The 20,886-nt window shown below is 46.4% G+C and overlaps 1 protein-coding gene across 1 annotated transcript in view; it reads left to right on the forward strand.

Annotated features, from left to right (window-relative positions):
• The window catches only part of ncam2a (neural cell adhesion molecule 2a), a 543,279-nt gene that overhangs the window by 114,277 nt on the left and 408,116 nt on the right, over positions 1-20,886 (forward strand). Inside the window, exon 10 of the mRNA XM_078231910.1 lies at positions 13,487-13,693. Coding sequence (XP_078088036.1) covers positions 13,487-13,693 — 207 coding nt within the window. The remainder of the gene's footprint in view (positions 1-13,486; positions 13,694-20,886) is intronic.

The raw sequence follows: 20,886 nt of genomic DNA on the forward strand, positions 1-20,886 counted from the left end.
TAGTGGAGGACTCGCCCCTGTCTATATCAACTCTGATGAAGTAGAAATGGTCGAAAGCTTCAAGTTTTTGAGTGTCCAGATCATTAACAACCTGGCCTGTTCTCACCACGTCGAAGTTATAGTTAAGAAAGCCCACCAACACCTCTACCTTCTCAGGACGCTCAGGAAATTCAGCATGTTTGTGACGACTCTAACCAATTTTTACAGATGCACCATAGAAAGCATTCTTTCTGGATGTGTCAGAGCTTGATGTGGCTCCTGCGCTGACCAAGGCCGCAAGGAGCTGTAGAAGTAGTCCAATCCATCACGCCAACCAGCCTCCCATCCACTGACTCTGTCTACACTTCCCTCTGCCTCGGCAAAGCAGCCAGCATAGTTAAAGACCCCTCGCACCCTGGACATTCTCTCTTCCACCTTCTTCCTTCGGGAAAAAGGTACAAAGTCTGAGGACACATATCAACCGACTCAAGAACAGCTTCTTCCCTGGTGCTGTCAGACTTTTGAATGGACCTACCTTATATGAAGTTGATCTTTCTCTGCACCCTAGCTATGACTATCACACTACCATGCTGCACCCTCTCCTTTCCTTCTCCCCTATGTACTCTATGAATGGCATGCTTTGTATGGATAGCGCACAAGAAACAATATTGTACACTGTTTCCCAATACATGTAACAATAATAAATCAAATCCAATCAGCAGGTCTAGCAGCATCTGTGGAAAGAGGAACAATGTTAACGCTTCGAGTTCAATATGGATCTTCTTCGGAACTTTTTTTTTCTTTTCTGAAGAGACGTATTGGACTCAAAACGTTTGCTGAAAATCTCCATCCTCATTCGTGGCTGTGGTTTTCCAGTGCCACTGAAAGTGGCTGGAATGCCAAATTCTCCGTTCTCACTTGCAGACGGGGTGGGCACAAATGAGGTCGGAGAATCCCGCCGCTAACTCTCGTTTCTCTCTGCACGGATGCTGCCAGAACTGCTGAGTTCTTCCAGCACTTTCTGTTTTTACTGAAGCTAGCTTTGAAGACTGGAGGTGCGGGTTGCTTAGATTTGACGAAGCTTCTCTCAAGTATCCTTGGACTCTGAGAGAAACTTTTCACAGGTCTATGTTAGACTCATTAGGTGAAGGCAATGAAAATTTGGGGTTACAGCAAGAAAGCAGAGTGGGAGGAGTTGCTAACAGTTGCACCATGGCTGAGTTGGCAGTGTTCTTGCCTCTGACCCTGAAGTTGACCCGAACCCTGAAAAAAATCCCATCAATTGACTCTGTCTACACTTCCTGCTGCCTCAGAAAAGCAGCCAGCATAATTAAGGACCCTATGGACCCCGGACATTCTCTCTTCCACCTCCTTCCGTCAGGAAAATGATACAAAAGTCTGAGGTCACGTACCAACCGACTCAAGAACAGCTTCTTCCCTGCTGCCGTCAGACATTTGAATGGACCTACCTCGCATTAAGTTGATCTTTCTCTACACCCTATGACTGTAACACTACATTCTGCACCCTCTCCTTTCCTTCTCTAAGAATGGTATGCTTTGTCTGTATAGCGTCCAAGAAACAATGCTTTTCATGACACATGTACACTAATACATGTGACAATAATAAATCAAATCAAATCAAAAATCAAATCAAAATTGTGGATTGTGAAGTGACTCCTCTGAGGCCGGTGTCCCTTCACCAAATTTAGATTTATTTACATCATCAGCAACACTCAGAAAGATACTTCCTCGTACAGGGTATAAACCCAGAGTGCCCATAACCCTCACACTCCACATTATATACACATGCCGGGCTTCCTGATTGGACAAGCCATTACTGCCTTAATCAGGGAGCTCGTATTCTAAGAAGTCCACATCGTTAAGGTCCTCACAGATTCAAGTCCCACTCCAGACTTTAGGGCACAAAGCACCAAGCTGGCACCTTACTGCTGTCTGCAGGAGTGCTGCACTGTCATCTTTTGGAAGAGCCATTAAGCCCGTTTTCCCTCTCAGATAGAAGTTAAATACCCCATTGCACTATTTAAAAGAGGATCAGTGGTGTTAAATTATTATCCAAAGATGTATAGGTTAGATGGATTCGAAATGCATGGGGTTATGGGGGTAGGGCCTGGGTAGGATGCTCTTCCGGAGAGTTGGTGCAGACTCAATGGGCCGAATGACCTCTTTCTGCACTGTAGGAATTCTACACTTCAATAGACATTCCCAGTATTTTTGTCAATATCGAGCTCTCAATCGAAAACACAGAAACAGATTGTCTGGTCATTGACATATTACTGTCTGTGGGAGCTTGCTGTGCATCAAATTGACTTTTATGTTTCCCATATGACAACAGTGAATACGCTTCCAAATTGTTTAATTGGCTGTCAAGAACTTTGGGTTCGCTGGGGTTTAGAAGGATGAAAGGGGATCTGATCGAGGCCTATCAAATTTTAAAAGGGATTGACAAAGTAAATTAGACCAAACGTTTCCTGTTATGGGGCAATCCAGAACAAGAGGCCACAGGTATAGGTTGAGAGGCGGTAGATTTAAAACTGAGATGAGGAGGAACTACTTCCTGCAGAGGGTGGTGAGTTTGTGGAACTCGCTGCTCCATAGCGCGGTGGAGTCTGAATTGTTGAATGGTTTCAAGAGGGAGATAGATATATTTCTAAAAAAAAGGGAAAGAGGGATATGGGGAACAGGTGGGGAAGTGGATTTAAGACCAAGGAGAGATCAGCCATGATCTGATTGAATGTGTGAGAAGCCTGCGGAGGCAGAAGTCCCTTCACCAAAATCCCTTTATTTATGACTCTTTATGCAGTACACAGAGTGCGAGCAGTTATCTCCAGGGGTGCCAGAGGAACTGACACTCCCGGTTAAATACAAGGCAAAGACTCCCTGATTGGCCCATCAATTGGATCCTTGATCAGGGAGTTCATACTCCAATAGGCCAACCTCAATGGCCTGATTGAAGTCATTACAGTATGGCAGAGCAGGCCTGAAGGACTGAATTTGCCAACTTCTGCTCCTAATTCCATATGTTCCCACATTCCTTTGGGTTGTTTGGAGTTTGGGAAAGGTGCTATGTAAATGCAAGTCTTTCTTTCTACCACCAATGGACCAGCACAGACAAGGCGGATTGAAGAACGTTCTCCTGAGCTATAAATGACCAGCATTCTGTTATGGAGCAGAGTTTTTTGCTGTTTGTTTCTGGGGTGTGGTGGATGCTGGCAAAGTCCACATTTATTATCCATCCCTCCTTGCCCTGAGGAGGCAGTGGGCTTTCCTCTTAATCCCTCGTGGTTCTGTTGTACCCCCCAGATACATGGTTTGTGCAAGGAGGGACCTTGCGCACTGCCCTCATTTAATTCTTCTCAGGGTCTAAATCATGAATAATTTGTTGATCAAACTGCAGATGGACAGAAAGGCCTGCAAGAGTGAGAGCTATTTAATTTTCTGATGGAGGAAAGGTTAATTAGAAAGTTACAGGTTGAATATTATATAAAACAACTGTGCTAAACTTAAGTAAGTGTAATGACAAAGGAATGTAGGCAGATTTGACAAGAGTTAGGCCACAAGATGTAGGAACAGAAATAGGCCATTCAGCCCAATGAGTCTGCTCTACTATTCAACAATCCCATGACTGACCTGATATAATCTTCAGCTCCACTTTCCCACCTGATCCCCATATCCACTGATTCCCTTACCGATTATAAATCTGTCATTCTCATGTTTCCCTGACTTCAGACTGTTCAGTGCAGAATCATAGAATCCCATAGTGAAGAAGGAGACCATTCAGCCCATTGAGTCCGCACCTATAACAACCTCACCCTGGCCCTACCCCCGTAACCCCATGTATTTACCCCCTGACACTAAGGCCATGGCCAATCCACCTAACCCGCACATCTTTGGAGTGTGGAAGGAAACTGGAGCACCCGGAGGAAACCCACGCAGACACGGGGAGAATATGCAAACTCCACACAGACAGTGACCCAAGGCCGGAATTGAACCCGGGTCCTTGGTGCTGTGAGGCAGCAGTGCTAACCACTGTGCCACCGTGCTGCCCTAAAACATCGTAAAATCTCACCCGATGCCAACGGAGATTTCCATTCTGGAACCTCGCCCGCCCCAGTTCTGGAGCAGATGAGGTGGTAGGGTTTTAGCCATGGTCTCCCCGTAAAGGAATAAAGAACATCCTGGCCCTGTTAATATAAAAACAAAAAAACAAAAAATAATGTAAATGCTCATAATTCAAGTAGCACCGAGAGAGTAAAAAGACTGAATTCATCAGAACTGGAAAAGGCTTGAGATGCAACAGGTTTTAAGAGATTACTGAGGGAGAGACAGAGGAATGAGGAAGAAGGAGCAAAGTGCAAGTGTTGTGATAGGGTGGAAGGCAGCGCTGATGAAATGTCAACAAAATAGAAGCAGAAGTTCCTCAAAGTTAGGGGCGGCACGGTAGCACAGTGGTTAGCACTGCTGCTTCACAGCTCCAGGGTCCTGGGTTCGATTCCCGGCTTGGGTCACTGTCTGTGTGGAGTTTGCACATTCTCCTCGTGTCTGCGTGGGTTTCCTCCGGGTGCTCCGGTTTCCTCCCACAGTCCAAAGATGTGCGGGTTAGGTTGATTGGCCAGGTTAAAAAATTGCCCCTTAGAGTCCTGGGATGTGTAGGTTAGAGGGATTAGCAGGTAAAATATGTGGGGATAGGGCCTGGGTGGGATGGTGGTCGGTGCAGACTCGATGGGCCGAATGGCCTCCTTCTGCACTGTAGGGTTTCTATGAAAGTGGGCACTTAATAACTCTATCATTGTAGCTCCGGTCTCACGCTGTGAGGTCCTCTTTAGTGGCCCACTCAGTGTTGTAAAGGAGATGGATAGATGGATCGAATAAATAGAAAAAGAATGAAAGGAACACAAATTAAGAGGCAAGGGGGTGGCTTGGGCTGTGTTGACCCTGACAGCACCATGGAACCAAATAATTTACACTCATTAGATGTGTATTCAGAGAGATTTACAGTTAACATCGGTATGAAGAGGTTTAATTTTACACCCTATCAGTGAACTTTGAACCTGGCCTCAGGACCCTAACCTCAAGCCAGAACAAAGTGGAAGGAGGGAGTTTCGCTCTGCTCCCTTGATGCACTATCAACACCCAGAGACGGAATCTGGAATAAATAGGCTTCAATTTTATTAACTGTAAAAGGGAACTAACTCTACAGTAAACTCTAACCGAGGGACCGGACCAGAATGAGGCGAAGGGGAGGAGCAGCCACCTTTATACCCCAGTGAACAGGGGAGGAGCCTCAGGCAGCACCGGTAGGGGTGTGTCCAGTCATCAGGACATAACAGTGGTTATCAGGACATAACAGTGGTTTACCACACCCCTTCCAGCCAGTTTGGATCTGATCCCATGATTTCCAGCTCAGCATTGATTCAAAACTGAAACTTCAATGTACCGATGTTTAACATGGAGTGGATATATATAAAGCCACAGGGGGCAGCATTTTCTGGCTGCACTTGCTTCAGAACTGGAAGATTCCACCCAAGGTCAACGGACCTTTGCATGGTTCCCCCGCCCCCCACTCTGCCTGCTACAATTCCCGTGGCAGGCGGGACGGGAAAATTCTAGTAACACTGGGCACGATTCTCCTGTTTATGTTCCAAGGAGTGTGTCCCACTGGTGTTAGCAGTGGTGGGATTCACCCACCTTTATGTGTAAAAATATGCACAGTGCAAAACACGCCAGCCAGCTGGAAAAGATGTCCCGAGCTTAGCATTCAAGACAGGCCCTTCTCCCAAGCCCCACCCAGCTCTCCCTACCATAGGCATAGCGACCCTCTACACCCCCAACCCCTCAGCACAGAGTGGCATCCTCCCCCCACCACTAAGCAAATGGGTCTGCATCCCTTCCCCCAACCGCAAAGGTGGCTTGCCCCCACCCCCAACCTCCCCAACACAAAGGGGACACACGTTGGGATGGGGTCCCCTCAGGCCCCACTCCTCGACAATGCCAACCTTGCACTGCCCCTAACACCCTGGCACTGACACCCTGCCAATGACATTCCAACTTGGTGCTTTGGATTCCGAGGGGGCACAAGGAAGTAAGTGCTTTGTCTTGTGCCAAGCGGTTGAGAGGTCCAGGGTTGGCGGGGCAGGCTGGTAGAATCGCAAATGAGTTTGATGTCTGCCGTGATTCCCGCTTTAGCACTGATTCCCAATTGAATGGGTCAGCACCTCCAGCTAGCAGGAGTGAAGAGTAGCTCCCAGTGTTTCTACTCTTCCCTACCAAGTGCTTTGAGACGAGTGATAGCGTGATTGCAAGGTGAAAGGGAATTCTCCTAACACTGTAACCTTAAATACTCCCAGGTCAGGTGCAGTACTTGATGGATGCAAATTCAATTCCCTCAACAGATCCTGATAAAATGCCTTTACTCTGAACACAGAAGAAGTTCTGCTGCACACAACAGCATCCTTTCCATGAACTCTACGTGCTTTGAAGAGATGACTTCCTTATATTTCATTCTAATTGCTGGGACTATGTCCCACAGGTATTGAATGTTCACTCTACACCTTACTGCTGTGCAGTTTTTTTCTTCCTCCCAATTTTCTGCGATCTTTCCTCCGAGAATCATAGAATCCCTCTACAGTGCAGGAGGCCATTCCGTCCATTGAGTCTGCACCGACCACAATCCCACCTAGGCCCAATCCCTATAACCCCAGGTATTTACCCTGTTAATCCCCCTGACACGAGGGTCAATTTAGCGTGGCCAATCAAACTAACCCACACATATTTGGACAGCAGGAGGAAACTGGACGAAACCCACGCAGACACGGGAAGAATGTGCAAATTCCACACAGACAGTGACCCAAGCTGGGAATTGAACCCGGGTCCCTGGCGCTGTGAGGTAGCTGTGCTAATTACTGTGCCACTATGCTGCCCAAAATAAATAACCTCAGCTGCCAAGGGAATTGAACCCACACTGTTGGCATCACTCTGCATCAGGAACCAGGTGTCCAGCCAACTGAGCTAAACCAATCCACCTGCTCTTATAAATGAGTTGATGGCTGCCAGAGCTCTGTTCCGTTAGAATGAGCAACCTTCAGGTCCCATCCTCTCGAGTATCGACAGGCCATTTAATTTCCCAGCCAGGGTCACTGAATAGCGACTGGAAATGGAAATGCAGGCTGATTCCTCAGTCAGAGGGTAGGAATTAACATTGCACTCCATGGACCCAAACACAAAAATCCAGGCTGGTGCGCTCTTGGAGAAGCTGTGGGTGGTACAGTGGCACAGTGGTTCACATGGCTGTCTCACAGCCCAAGCAACATGGGTTCAATTCCAGCCTTGGGTCACTGTCTGAGTGGTGTTTGCATGTTCCCTCCGTGCCTGCGTAGGTTTCTTCCGGGTGCTCCAGTTTTCTCCTACAATCCAACGATGTGCAGGTTAGGTGGATTGGCCATGCTAAATAGCCCCTTGGTGTCCCAAGATGTGTAGGTTAGGGGGATTTGTGGGATAAATGCCTGGGGTTACGGGGAAAGGGGGGATTTAGTCCTGGGGAAGATGCTCTGTCAGAGAATCGGTGCAGACTCGCCAGGCTGAATGGCCTTCTTCTGCACTGCATCACCGATGCACAATGACAGCAGTGTGTACCATCTACCGATGCACTACAACAACTCACCAAGTCTTCTTTGACAGCCCTTTCCAAACCTCCTCCCATCTGCGTGGGTTTCCTCTGGGTGTTCCGGTTTCCTCCCACAGTCCAAAGATGCGCAGGTTAGGTGGATTGGCTGTGCTAAATTGTCCCTTGGTATCCGGGGATATGTGGGTCGGGTGGATTGGCCACAGTAAATGTGCAGGGTTAGAGGGACTGGGGAGTAAGCCGGGTAAGATGCTCTTTCGGAGAGTCAGTGGGGACTCAAAGAGCCAAATGGCCTCCTTCTGCATTGTAGGGATTCTATGATTCCTGGTCAGATATTACACTGAGGCCCAACTTGTGCTCACAGGTGTAAGGAAATAGGAAATACATTCATTTATAATAAATCCATCATGACCAGCAGACTTCTCAAAGCACTTTCGAGCTAATGAAGTACTTTTTGAAGTGTCATCCCACTGTTGTAATATGGAAAACATCGCAGACAATTTGCAAACCACAAGCAATCACAAACGGCAGCGTGATAATGAGCAGATAATCTTTCTCAGTGATGTCAACTGAGTGATACATTTTGGCCAGGACACTCCCCCTTCGAAATAATGCCGCGGGATTGTCGATGCCCAGCTGGTCGATTGATGTGAACATGAAAGATGGCACAGCACTGTTGTGAGGAAGAGAAGGGAAGTTGATGTCCTGGTCAATATTTATCCCTCGATCAACATCACAAAAGTGGATTCTCTGATCATTACCACATTGATGTTTGTGAGCGCTTGTTGTGAGACCGTAAGACCATAAGAGCAGAATTAGGCCATTCAGCCCATCAAGCCTGCTCCGCCATTCAATCATGCTGATAGATTCCTCAACCCCATTCTTCCACCTTTCCGCCGTAACCTTTGATCCCCTTACCAATCAAGAACCTAACTCTCTCTGTCTTAAATACAGTAAGAAGTCTCACAACACCAGGTTAAAGTTCAACAGGTTTATTTGGAATCACGAGCTTTCGGAGCATTGCCCCTTCATCAGGTGAGTCCATATAAATGCACTCAATGACCTGGCCTCCACAGCTTCCTGTGGCAATGAATTCCACAGGTTCACCACCCTCTGGCTGAAGAAATTCCTCCTCATCTCGGTTCCAAAGGGTCGTCCCTTTATTCTGAGGCCGTGCCTGTGGATCCTACTAATGGACACATCTTTCCCACATCCACTCTATCCAGGCCTTTCCAGGCTTGTGCACAAATTGGCTATGGCACTTCCTAAATTACAACAACAACTATACTTTCAATGTATTTTGTGGGCGAGGAAACAATTTGGGATGAAGTTGTGAACGGTGGTGTATAGATGCTTTTCTTCCTATTTTTGAATGATGATTATGTTTCTGGTTGGGGGTGATGCCCAAGGTTTATGCCTGACTTGGGTCGGCAGATCTCACACCTTGGATTTAGCCCCGGGTAACAAATGTACTCTTGAATGATTTTGCTCAGAACATGTTGGCTTCTAATTGGTCCAATAAGTCTGCAGAAAATACCCCCATTCTCCAGGAAATGTTTTTAATGAAAGCAATCCTGGTAATTGGAAGATAACATAGAATAGAATAGAATCATAGGGGCAAATTTTACTGTCCATGGAAAGGTCCATTGATCTTGGGTGGGATTTCCTGGTTTTAGGGCAAGCGAAGCCAGAAAATCCCACTTATAGAAACCCTATAGTACACATGGAGGCCATTTGACCCATCGAGTCTATACTGACTCTCTGACAGAGCAGGTCCAACCCCTACCCTTTCCCCGTAACCCCACACATTTACCCTGTTAATCCCCCTAACCTACACATCTTGGGTCACCAAGGGGCAATTTAGCATGGCCAATCCACCCAACCTGCACATCTTGGGAAACCTCAAAATTGGGGATTGCGCATCCTTCCGTGTCAATCGTGTGATATCTGGTCACATGATCACCATTTACCAGTCAGAATCAAAGAATACCTACAGTGCAGAAGGAGGACATTCAGCCCATCAAGTCTGCATCAACAACAATCCCACCCGGCCCCTATCCCGCGGGGTAACCCTACATATTTACCCTGCTAATCCCCCTGACACTAAGGGGCAATTTAACATGGCCAATCCTCCTAACCTGCACATCTTTGGAGTGTGGGAGGAAACCAGAGCACGTAGTCATGGGGAGATGTCTCCAACACCTGATATTAGAAGAGGAGGAATTTCGGACAGAAATCTCAAATGTCACATCTCGATCTGCCAGAGTCACTCGATTGATTGGGACCTGAATATCATCAGCTTTGAATCTAGAAGGAGAAATGTTTGCCCAGCTGTCTGCTTCAAATGATTTTAATCATCAGGGGGACTGGAAAAGCACCAAGACACACACACACACACGCGCAGGCACGCGCGTGCGCACGCACACACACACACACACACACATATACACACGCACACACACGCACGCACATACACACACATACACATGCGCACACACGCACTCACACACACACACACACACACACACACACACACACACGCACTCACACACACACACACACACATGCACACGCGCACACACACACACACATACCTGAGTGAGAGTGTTCCAGTGCAGTGACTGTGGAAAGAGCTTTAACCAGTTACACAGACTGAAATGCCAGACCATTCACAGCGGGGAGGGAATGTGTGTGTGGACGAGGCTTCAACTGATTATCTGACCTCGATAGAAAAAACAGAGACCTAAACATGGAGAAACTTTGGAAAGGGTGGGACTGTAGGAAGGGATACTGATCCCTATCAGAGCTGGAAATTCATAGGCACAATCACACCGGGTAGAGGCCATTCACCTGCTCTGTGTTGGGGAAGGGATTTAAGGAGTTATCAAACCTGAAGAGACACCAGCAAGTTCACACTGGGGAGAGGCCATTCACCTGCTCTCAGAATGGGAAGGGATTCAGTGTTTCTTCCCAGCTGCTGAGACACCAACAAATTCACAAGTGATTACAGTTCTTTAATTCCGGCTGACATTTAAGAGTGGCAGTGTGGCATGCCTCACAGGGACAAGGGTTCAATTCTGGCTTTGGAGTTTGCATGTTCTCCCTGTGTCTGCGTGGGTTTCCACCGGGCGCTCCGGTTTCCTCCCACTGTCCAAAGATGTGTAGGTTAGGTGGATTGGCCATACTAAATTGTCCCTTAGTGTCCAAAGATGTGTAGGTTAGAGGGATTAGTGGGGTGAATATGTGGGGTTCTTGGGATAGGGCAGGGGCTTGGGCCTGGGTCAGACGTTCTGTCGAAGAATCAGAGCAGACTCGATGGGCCAAATGACTTCCTTCTGTACTTTAGGGATTCTATGAATGTGCAAACTCCACACAGACAGTCACCCAAGGCCGGAATTGAACCCAGGTCTCTGGCACTGTGAGGCAGCAGTGCTGGCCACTGTGCCACCCATGAAACCACATAAAGGAAAGGAGTGATTAGAGAATTTTCCAGACACTTGGAAGGTTGTTTGGAAACAGTTGGACTTCTCTTAGTTTTGTATTTTTTAATGCTAACAAAAAATCTATGATAGAAAATAAACATACTGAGCATCAACTGGAATTAAGCCAATTAAGTCCCGTGAGGAGGGAGTTGTCCCATCAGATCTCCTTTCAAATGAGTTGCCCCGGTAACGTCGCTTTCAAGCAGCTCACCTCTGAGAATAGATCTTACTGTCATCATTCTTTTAACGGAGCAACTCATTCACCAGTGTCCTTACCTGGAATGATTTACATCTGTTAATAGTCTCACACCGTGAAAGTGGGCTTGTTGTCCAGTTTGTTGCATCAAACAAGAAAACAGACATTCACCATCATTGGGAAAAAGTTACAGGAGTCTGAGGTCACGTACCAACTGACTCAGGAACAGCATTTCACCAGCTGCGATCGGACGTTTGAGTGAACCTACCTTATATTGAGTTGATCTTTCTCTACACCCTAGCTATGACTGTAACACTACATTCTGCACCCTCTCCTTTCCTTCTCCCCTATGTACTCTAAGAACAGTATGCTTTGTCTGTATCGCGTGAAAGTAACAATACTTTTCACTGTATCCCAATACATGCGACAATAATAAATCAAATCAAATCAGGATAACATTAAACCTGTTTCACATCTCCAAGAGGGCAGTGCTCCCTCAGATACTGCACTGGGAAGGTCACCATTGATTTTTGTGTTCAAGTCGCTAGAGTGGGACCTGAGGAAACAAACAAACTTAGAGTGGGGAGTGGGACTCACCGTGTGAGTCACAGTTGACACTCCACTTAACCATCAGTGGAACACAACAGTTAATTGAAGCAAGAATAAAACTTCATGCTAAGTCCAGCATGGGCCTCTGATACAGAAGCTGACATTGAGCATTTTGTTTTGCTTTTCTACTGATGAAGACCCATAAAAACCAGAATCTGCTGATACGTTTTGAAACATATTCAGTTGCAAGAATGCAGAGAAGTGGACACCTCAAAAAATATGGGTTGCACATTCTTCCGTGCCAATCGTGTGATACCTGGTCACATGCTCACCATTTACCAGTCAGAATCATAGAATCCCTGCAATGCCGAAGGAGGCCATTCGGCCCATCGAGCCTGTACCGACAACAATCCCACCCAGGCTCTATGCCCGTAACCCCACATATTTGCCCTGCTAATCTCCCTGACACTAAGGGGCAATTTAGCATGGCCAACCCACCTAATTCGCACATCTTTGGGGTGTGGGAGGAAACCAGAGCACCCGGAGGAAACCCACGCAGACACGGGGAGAATGTGCAAATTCCACATAGACAATAACCCGAGGCTGGAATTGAACCCGGATCCTTGGCGCTGTGAGACAGCAGTGCTAACCACTGTGCCAGCGTGCCACCCCAAGAATCCCGAGAATGAATTTCACAAAACAAAAAAAAAGACAGACAGTTTTGCATTTTGTACGATGCGTCTAGTGCAGTTCAATGAAAATGATGTCATTAGACACAAGGAGAAAGCTGGCAAAAAGACCTAAAATTAACGTTTATGCATAGAAGCTTAATTATATGATAAACACAGGGTTCTTGATAAAAAAATCAGCAAAACATTTAGGATTACTTAGCAACTGCTTTGCCAATGTCCACAACTGGTGACGTTAATCAATGGGGGGTGGAGATATAAACTGGAGGTATAAACATCAATTTTAGAGAGGTGGGCATTATCTGCACGTGGTCTATTAGTGAGGTCAAGCTTAAAAACTACCGTTTAAAGTTTATTTATTATTGTCACAAGTAGGCTTACATTAACACTGCAATGAAGTTACTGTGAAAATGCCCTAGTTGCCACACTCCGGTGCCTGTTCGGGTACACTGAGGGAGAATTTAGCACAGCCAATGCACCCTAACCATCATGTCTTTTGGACTGTGGGAGGAAACCGGAGCACCTGGAGGAAACCCACACAGACACAGAGAGAAGGCGAAGACTCTGTGCAGACAGTGAACCAAGCCGGGTATCGAACCTGGGTCCCTGGCACTGTGAGGTAGCAGTGCTAACCTCTATGCCACTGTGCCGCCCACAGTTTGCTGCCCATACAGGTTTGTTGACAGACTTTCAAAGAAGGGTATATGCAATGAATGTTCCAAATGCAGAAACGCTGCAATGAAAAGGAAATTGGATGAGTGACTTGATGGCAATAAACTTGTCGGGCTATGGGGTGAATGGGACTCACTGGATTGCTTGTCACAGAGCCAGCTTGAACCCAATGGGATGAATAGCCTCCTTCTGTGCTATAAATGGAAATGGCTCTAATTTGCTAGGCCTCCCAGTTCAGTTGTGTCCAACCCTCTGATTTATCTCTTATCCCCTCCTCCAGCTATAGGCGAACCAGTCAGCATAGAATGGTACAGCCCTGATGGTGAGAAGGTCATCTCCAACGAGAGGGTTGTCGTACAGACAGAGGGGATACGATCGCGGCTAACTATCTACAATGCCAACGAGGAGGATGCTGGGATCTACCAATGTCAGGTGACAGACGTTAATGGGAAGTCTCAGGAAGCTACGATACTGGTGGAGATTTACAGTAAGTAAACCTGGTGTTATGAAATGTAATGACTTCAGCAATCACACGCCATCTGATTTTCAGGAAAAGTCTTTCCATTTCGCCTGCCGGTGTGTTAAAATGGAGAGGGAAGAGATAATGCCAACACAATTCCCAGAGTTAGCTTGGTTCAAACCAGCATTCAGCCCCAACACCTGGATTCTATGAACTACAGGAGCAGACAATTATACAGGGCCTTGGTGAGGCCACACCTAGAGTATTGTGCGCAGTTCTGGTCTCCTTTTCTGAGGAAGGATGTTCTTGGTCTTGAGGGAGTGCAGCGAAGGTTTACCAGGCTGATTCCAGAGATGGCGGGATGGCGGCATGGTGGTTAGCACTGCTGCCTCACAGCGCCAGGGTCCCAGGTTCAATTCTGGCCTCGGGTCATTGTGTCTGTGGAGTTTGCATGTTCTCCCCGTGTCTGCGTGGGTTTCCTCCGGGTGCTCTTGTTTGCTCCCACAGTCCAAAGATGTGCAGGTTAGGTTGAATGGCCACGATAAATTGACACTAGTGTCAATGGGATTAGCAGGATAAATGCTTGAGGTTGCGGGAGTGAGGCCTGGGTGGGATTATCGTCGGTGCAGACTCAATGGGCCGAATGGCCTCCTTTTGTACTGTAGGGATTCTATGATTCTATGACTGATGTATGAGGATAGATTGGCTAGTTTAGGATTGTTTTTACTGGAGTTCAGACGAATGAGGGGGGATCTCATAGAGACTTATAAAATTCTTGCAGAACTAAACAGGCTGGATGCAGGGAGGATATTCCCAATGGTGGGGGAATCCAGAATTAGGAGTCATAGTCTGAAGATAGAGGGTAGACCATTTAGGACGGAGGTGAGGAGACATTTCTTCACCCAAAGAGTGATAAGCCTGTGGAATTCATTACCACAGGAAGTAGTTGATGGCAAAACATTGAAAGTATTCAAGAGGCGGCTGGATATAGCACTTGGGGCGAATGGGATCAATGATTATGGGGAAAAAGCAGGATTAGGGTATTGAGTTGGATGATTAGCCATGATGGTGATGAAGAGTGGAGCAGGCTCGAAGGGCTGAATGGTCTCCTCCTGCCCCTATCTTCTATGTTTCTATATTTACCCCAAACTGGGACATTGGATCGGTTATTTTGATCACAACACTGGATTATTTTTTGATTGAATTTATATAGAACATGGTGACTAATGTGTTCTCAGCACCACGCTGACACTGTGGCATTGTGTCATGGTGTACAGCAACAGGCAACACAATGCAACCTCACTTAAAGCGGCTCTGATATCATTCCAGCAACATTGCTACAAAGTGGTTTCACTCTGCACCACGGCTGCAAGTTATTTGCAACTTCTTCCCGGGTTTAATACCGGCATCCAGGATTCAGATTTCAAATTAAAATCAAGCCCATTGTTTTGGATCAAGGCGGGTCACTTGTCCAGAGTGTTTTGTGTTCGAAGGAGATGATAGGAGACAAATGTGAAAAGTAGATACAATCAACAGAGACAAAATGATAGACAGACAGTTAAATGTTATTTATTAGTCACAAGTAGGCTTACATTAACACTGCAATGAAGTTAGTATGAAAATCCCCCAGTTGTCACACTCCGGCGCCTGTTCGGGTACACTGAGGGAGAATTTAGCATGGCCAATGCACCTAACCAGCATGACTTTTGGACATTGGAAGAAAATGGGAGCACCCGGAGGAAGCCCACTCAGACACGGGGAGAATGTGCAGACTCCGCACAGACAGTGACCCAAGTGACTGCTGTGAGGCTGCAGTGCTAACCACTGGGCTACCCATGCTGTAAGAAGTCTCACAACACCAGGTTAAAGTCCAACAGGTTTTATGTGAGACTTCTTACTGTGTTTACCCCAGTCCAACGCCGGCATCTCCACATCATGACTACCCGTGCTGCCCATAGACAGATAGTCAGAAAGATAGATAGATAGATAGATAGATAGATAGATAGATAGATAGATAGATAGATAGACAGACAGACAGACAGACAGACAGACAGATAGATCGATAGATAGACAGATAGACAGACAGACAGACAGACAGACAGATAGACAGACAGACACACAGACACACAGACTGACTAGATAGAAAGATAGATTAGATAGATCAGATGGATGGATGGATGGATGGATGGATGAATGGACGGACGGATGGATGGACGGACGGACAAACTAGATAGACAGACAGACAGACGGACGGACGGACAGACAGAGCCAGAATCAGGTAGATCTGCAGACTGATGGATAGACAAATGGATGAAATGATGCAGTGTAAATAGAAATACACAATAACACAGTTGCTGTGCCTTTCTAATATTTAACTGCACTGTACTGCTGCAAGGTGCGTTGAAGTGTGCTGAGATCTTCCTGATATGATATTTCATCTTAATGAGAATAGCAGCAGCACAAAGTGATGAAGTCCAGGGAATTTTTTTTTAACTTTTCCAATTCAATCAAATCAAGTCCAATTCAGAGTCTCAACAAGTTGAGACATTTCCGATCCAGGCTGGCAAGACAGGGCAAGCAACCAATTACCCTGTCCTAGGCCTGATCTACATGAGCCAAGCTGGTTGGAGGAGGGAAAGCAATATTTCCTCTAAGACTTGAGCTCATTTGCATCTTAGCCAAAAGGCCGAGATACCGCTTTTCAAAATTGCTTCATATGAAACATATGAAGCTTCAATGTGACCTAGTGACCTCAACCAAGTGCAGCATCCAATCCATACTACACTTGATCTTAGCCAAAAGGAAGTCCAGGGAATACTTCAGGAAGGGTTAAACAGATATCATTGAGTGTTGTGCTGGCTGTGTGAGCAAGAGGAACATGTTTTTGGAATAATCACTTTTATTGTCCAACTGATAATGGGAGTTCCAGAAATAACCACACACTTCATGATTTCAATGATAATTTGCTAATTACGTGAGGCTTTTCATCCTTCTAATCACTGTAATCTGCCACGACAAGCTAATATTTGTTGCAGCCTTTGTGGACAGGCAAAGTAGCTATCCTTACACGGGCATGTACATTTCTTGCAGGTTAAAGGGGAAAGACAGTGCTTTGGTTAATTGCAGCACAGAAAGATACTTAACGGGAAAAGTAGCTTCGTTGGTAAGCAGTACCACTGATTGGCAAGTAGAGAGAAGTTAACCCTGAAGTAACTGCTTTAATGAGTGCCAGTTTAATGGAAAGCAGACTGTGCAAGCACAATAAAATGATACATCACACCATTTGACCCATTGCGCCCTCTTTAAGAGCTATCCAATTAATCCCACTCCCTTGCTCTTTCCCCATAGCCCAGTAATGTTTCATTTTCACTCATCCAATTCTCTTTTGAATGTTAAAATTGATACATGTTCCATCATCAGTAACATCATGTCTTGAGTTCTTGAGGTATGAGGCAAAGACCAATTAAACTGACCCCAACATTAACTTTTCTTGTGCAACAGTCCCATTGCCTCCTGTTACCTCAGAACACTCTTCCCGTAATACTGCAACCCATCAAAAGCTCTCTTCCCATTGTAGATGGAGGCTTTGCTAATAGTCAGTCTGGGGCCTGTGGAAGGATGTTCTTGCTACAGAGGGAGTACAGTGAAGGTTTACCAGGCTGATTCCTGGGATGGCAGGTTTGTCATATATGAGGAGAGACTAAGTCGGTTAGGATTATATTCACTGGAGATTAGAAAAGTGAGAGGCGATCTCATAGAAACTTGTAAAATTCTGACAGGGTTCGACAGGATAGATTCAGAAAGAATGTTCCCAGTGGTGGGGAAACCCAGAACGAGGGGTCATAGTTTGAGGATAAGGGGTAAATCTTTTAGAACTGAGGTGAGGAGAAATTTCTTCACCCAGAGGGTGGTGAATGTGTGGAATTCACGACCACAGGAAGTAGTTGAAGCCAAAACATTGCCTAATTTCAAGAAGAAATTAGATATAGCTCTTGGCGCTAAAGGGATCAAGGGATATGGGTGGAAGGGGGGATCAGGATATTGAATTCGATGATCAGCCATGATCAAAATAAATGGAGAAGCAGGCTCGAAGGGCCGAATGGCCTACTCCTGCTTCTAGTTTTTATGTTTCTATCTCAGGTTCTCACTCTGAGAATGTAAGAGTTGTGGAAGAACCAGCTGAAGGAAAGGTATTCGGCTGAGAAGCAGTAAATAGGATCAGTTCCATAGATGCAAGTCATCACTGGGCAGCACGGTGGCACAGTGGTTAGCACTGCTGCCTCACAGTGCCCGGGACCTGGGTTCAATTCCGGCCTTGGATAACTATCTGTGTTGAGTTTGCGTGTTCTCCCCGTGTCTGTGTGCGTTTCCCCCGGGTGCTCCAATTTCCTCCCACGGTCCAAAGATGTGCAGGTTAGGTGGATTGGCCATGTTAAATTACTCCAAGATATGTAGGTTGGGGAGGTGGTGATTGGGGTTATGGGAAAAAGCCTGCGTGAGATCCTCCGTTGGAGATACAGTGTAGACTCGACGGGCCGAATGACCTTCTGCACTGTAGGGACTCTATGATGTTCTATGATGATGTCCACAATTGTTTAAGGGCTAGAGGCTCCACCCTGTGTAAAATAGTCTTGTGTTTAGTTAGTTGGCCTTTATTTGGCGGAAGGGATCTGAGATGAGAGTTCATCTCAGCACCCTCCCTATCCCTGGTGATCATCCACTGAGCCCTGCTGGGAATCCCACCTACATGCACCTTTAGTGTCAGGGTAACTGTCAATGTTCACCTTTGAAGAAAATCCATTAACACCAGCTGGAATCAGTGCCTTCAGGGGAGGAAGGGTGAAAATTGGCAACCTGAAAGAAGTAGCATCATGTTTGGCAGTTATTAGATGGACAAGCTTAAGGGAGAAAATGGTTCCTCACTTTTTTGTGCAACAGTTGATCAAAAAAGACTACCATTGTCTCCTTTTGTCTCAAAATACTCTGCACGTAAAACTGCAACCCATGAAAGCTCTTCTTGAATAGGGATGGAGACATAGAATTATACAGCGCAGAAGGAGGCCATTCAGCTATCGAGTCTGCACCAACCACAATCCCACCCTGGCCCTATCCCCATCACTCCATGCATTTACCCTAGCTAATCCCCCTGATAATAAGCGGCAATTTAACATGGCCAATCCAGCTAACCATCTTTGGACTGTGGGAGGAAACCGGAGCACCCGGAGGAAACCCACGCAGACACAGGGAGAATGTGCAAACTCCACATGGACATTGACCCAAGCCAGGAATCGAACGCGGGTCCCTGGCGCTGTGAAGCAGCAGTGCTAACCACTGTGCCACTGTGCCACCCTTTCAGGTTTGCACCCTGAGAATGTAAGGGCGAGTAACTCAATGGCTCATCACAGTTATAGTCTTAGTCTGTGAGATAGTATAAACTGTATCACTGTCTGTCATAGCGTGGCACCTCTCTGGCGACATCAAGACACTTCCGGCTTCATTGGGAACAATAGCTATTTATTGACAAAGAGAAATCAGGGACAGGGGTTTGCAGCACTAGGCTGCCTTGCCCAGTCCTTACATACTTACTACATAGCTCCCCAATGTCTTCTACCTGAGGGAGGACTCCACCCTCTGGGGTGATCACTCGCTCTTGGTTCCCATTGGTTCCTCAAGCCAGGTGACCCCCTTCTGCAGTACTGTTTTAAAGAAACAGACACCTTCAAAGCCCAAAGATGTGTGGGTTAGGTTGATTGGCCATGCTAAAATTGCCCTTAGTGTCCTGGGATGCGTAGGTTAAAAGGGATTAGTAAATATGTAGGGATATGGGGATAGGGCCTGGGTGGGATTGTGGTCGGTGCAGACTCGATGGGCCGAATGGCCTTTCTCTGTGCTGTAGGCTTTCTAAGATTCTAAGAAGATTCATCACTACACTATCTGAGTTGCTTTGAACTCTGGAAAGTAAACTGTTTGTTAAATTAACTCCAGAGGATAACAATTGTTAACAAAGATGTGCAGGTTAGGTGGATTGGCCATGCTAAGTTGCCCATTGGTGTCAGAGGGATTAGCAGGGTAAATACATGGGGTTACGGGGATAGAGCCTGGGTGGCACTGTTGTCAGTGTGAGCTTGATGAGCTGAATGGGGTCCTTCTGCACAGTAGGGATTCTATGATTCTATGGCCGTGGTTCTAATTGTCACAAGTGTGGCAACATTATAGGCCAGAATTCTCTTATCCCGCCCACCAGTGGGATTTTAGTGGGCGGGTTGCAGACAATATGAAACCCATTGACGGTCGGGCGGGAATTTCCAGCTTTTAGATCAGTGCAGCTGGAGAATTCTGCCCGTGGAGTTTCAACTTTTGGGTGCAATTGGTAATCTGGGGCAAATTGTACCCAAAATTCCACTGTTTTGATCACTTTCTTTATCCTCACATTTTCATACAAATTCTTTTGCATATCACCGCAACACAAAATCTGCTGCGAACCAGCATAATGGTGCAGCTTTTAAAATGTAATTCCTTTTGAAGAAAATGTTGTGGTAAACATAGTCGCTGTGTGGAAGCATGGTGCAGTATGATTCATGCAGCTGACAGTGGTTTCAGCATTCTTAGTCCCAGTGCCAAACCCACCACCCGAGAGCAATCGATCGAAAACAATGACCTCTAAAAAATATACGCAATAGGTTGGCTAGTTAGATTGGGCACAATAAGAAGTCTCACAACACCAGGTTAAAGTCCAACAGGTTTATTTGGAATCATGAGCTTTCAGAGCGCTGTTCATTCATCAGGTGATCATCGCCTGATGAAGGAGCAGCGCTCCAAAACCTTGTGATTCCAAATAAGCCTGTTGGACTTCAACCTGGTGTTGTGAGATTTCTTACTGTGCCCACCCCAGTCCAATGCTGGCATCAGCACGTCATGGTTATATTGGGGCATAGTATCTGGTCTCTTGGCAGTTTCGGGAGGAACGTAATTTGCATTTAAGCCATCTTATGTGCTGCTTTTTCCCCAAAATCATTGGCAGAATCAGGCAGAAACATTCCCATAGAAACATAGGAAGGTTACAGCACAGAAGGAGGCCATTCAGCCCATCTTGCCCATGCCAGCCTGAGGACATCCAGTTGCCCTTCCTAATCCCACCTTCCTGCACTCGGCTCATCGACCTGCAGCTTAAGATGCAGATCCAGGTACTTTTTAAAAGAGTTTAGGGTCTCTGCCTCCAC

Source organism: Mustelus asterias, chromosome 17 (assembly GCF_964213995.1).
Source record: "Mustelus asterias chromosome 17, sMusAst1.hap1.1, whole genome shotgun sequence".
NCBI lineage: Eukaryota > Metazoa > Chordata > Chondrichthyes > Carcharhiniformes > Triakidae > Mustelus > Mustelus asterias.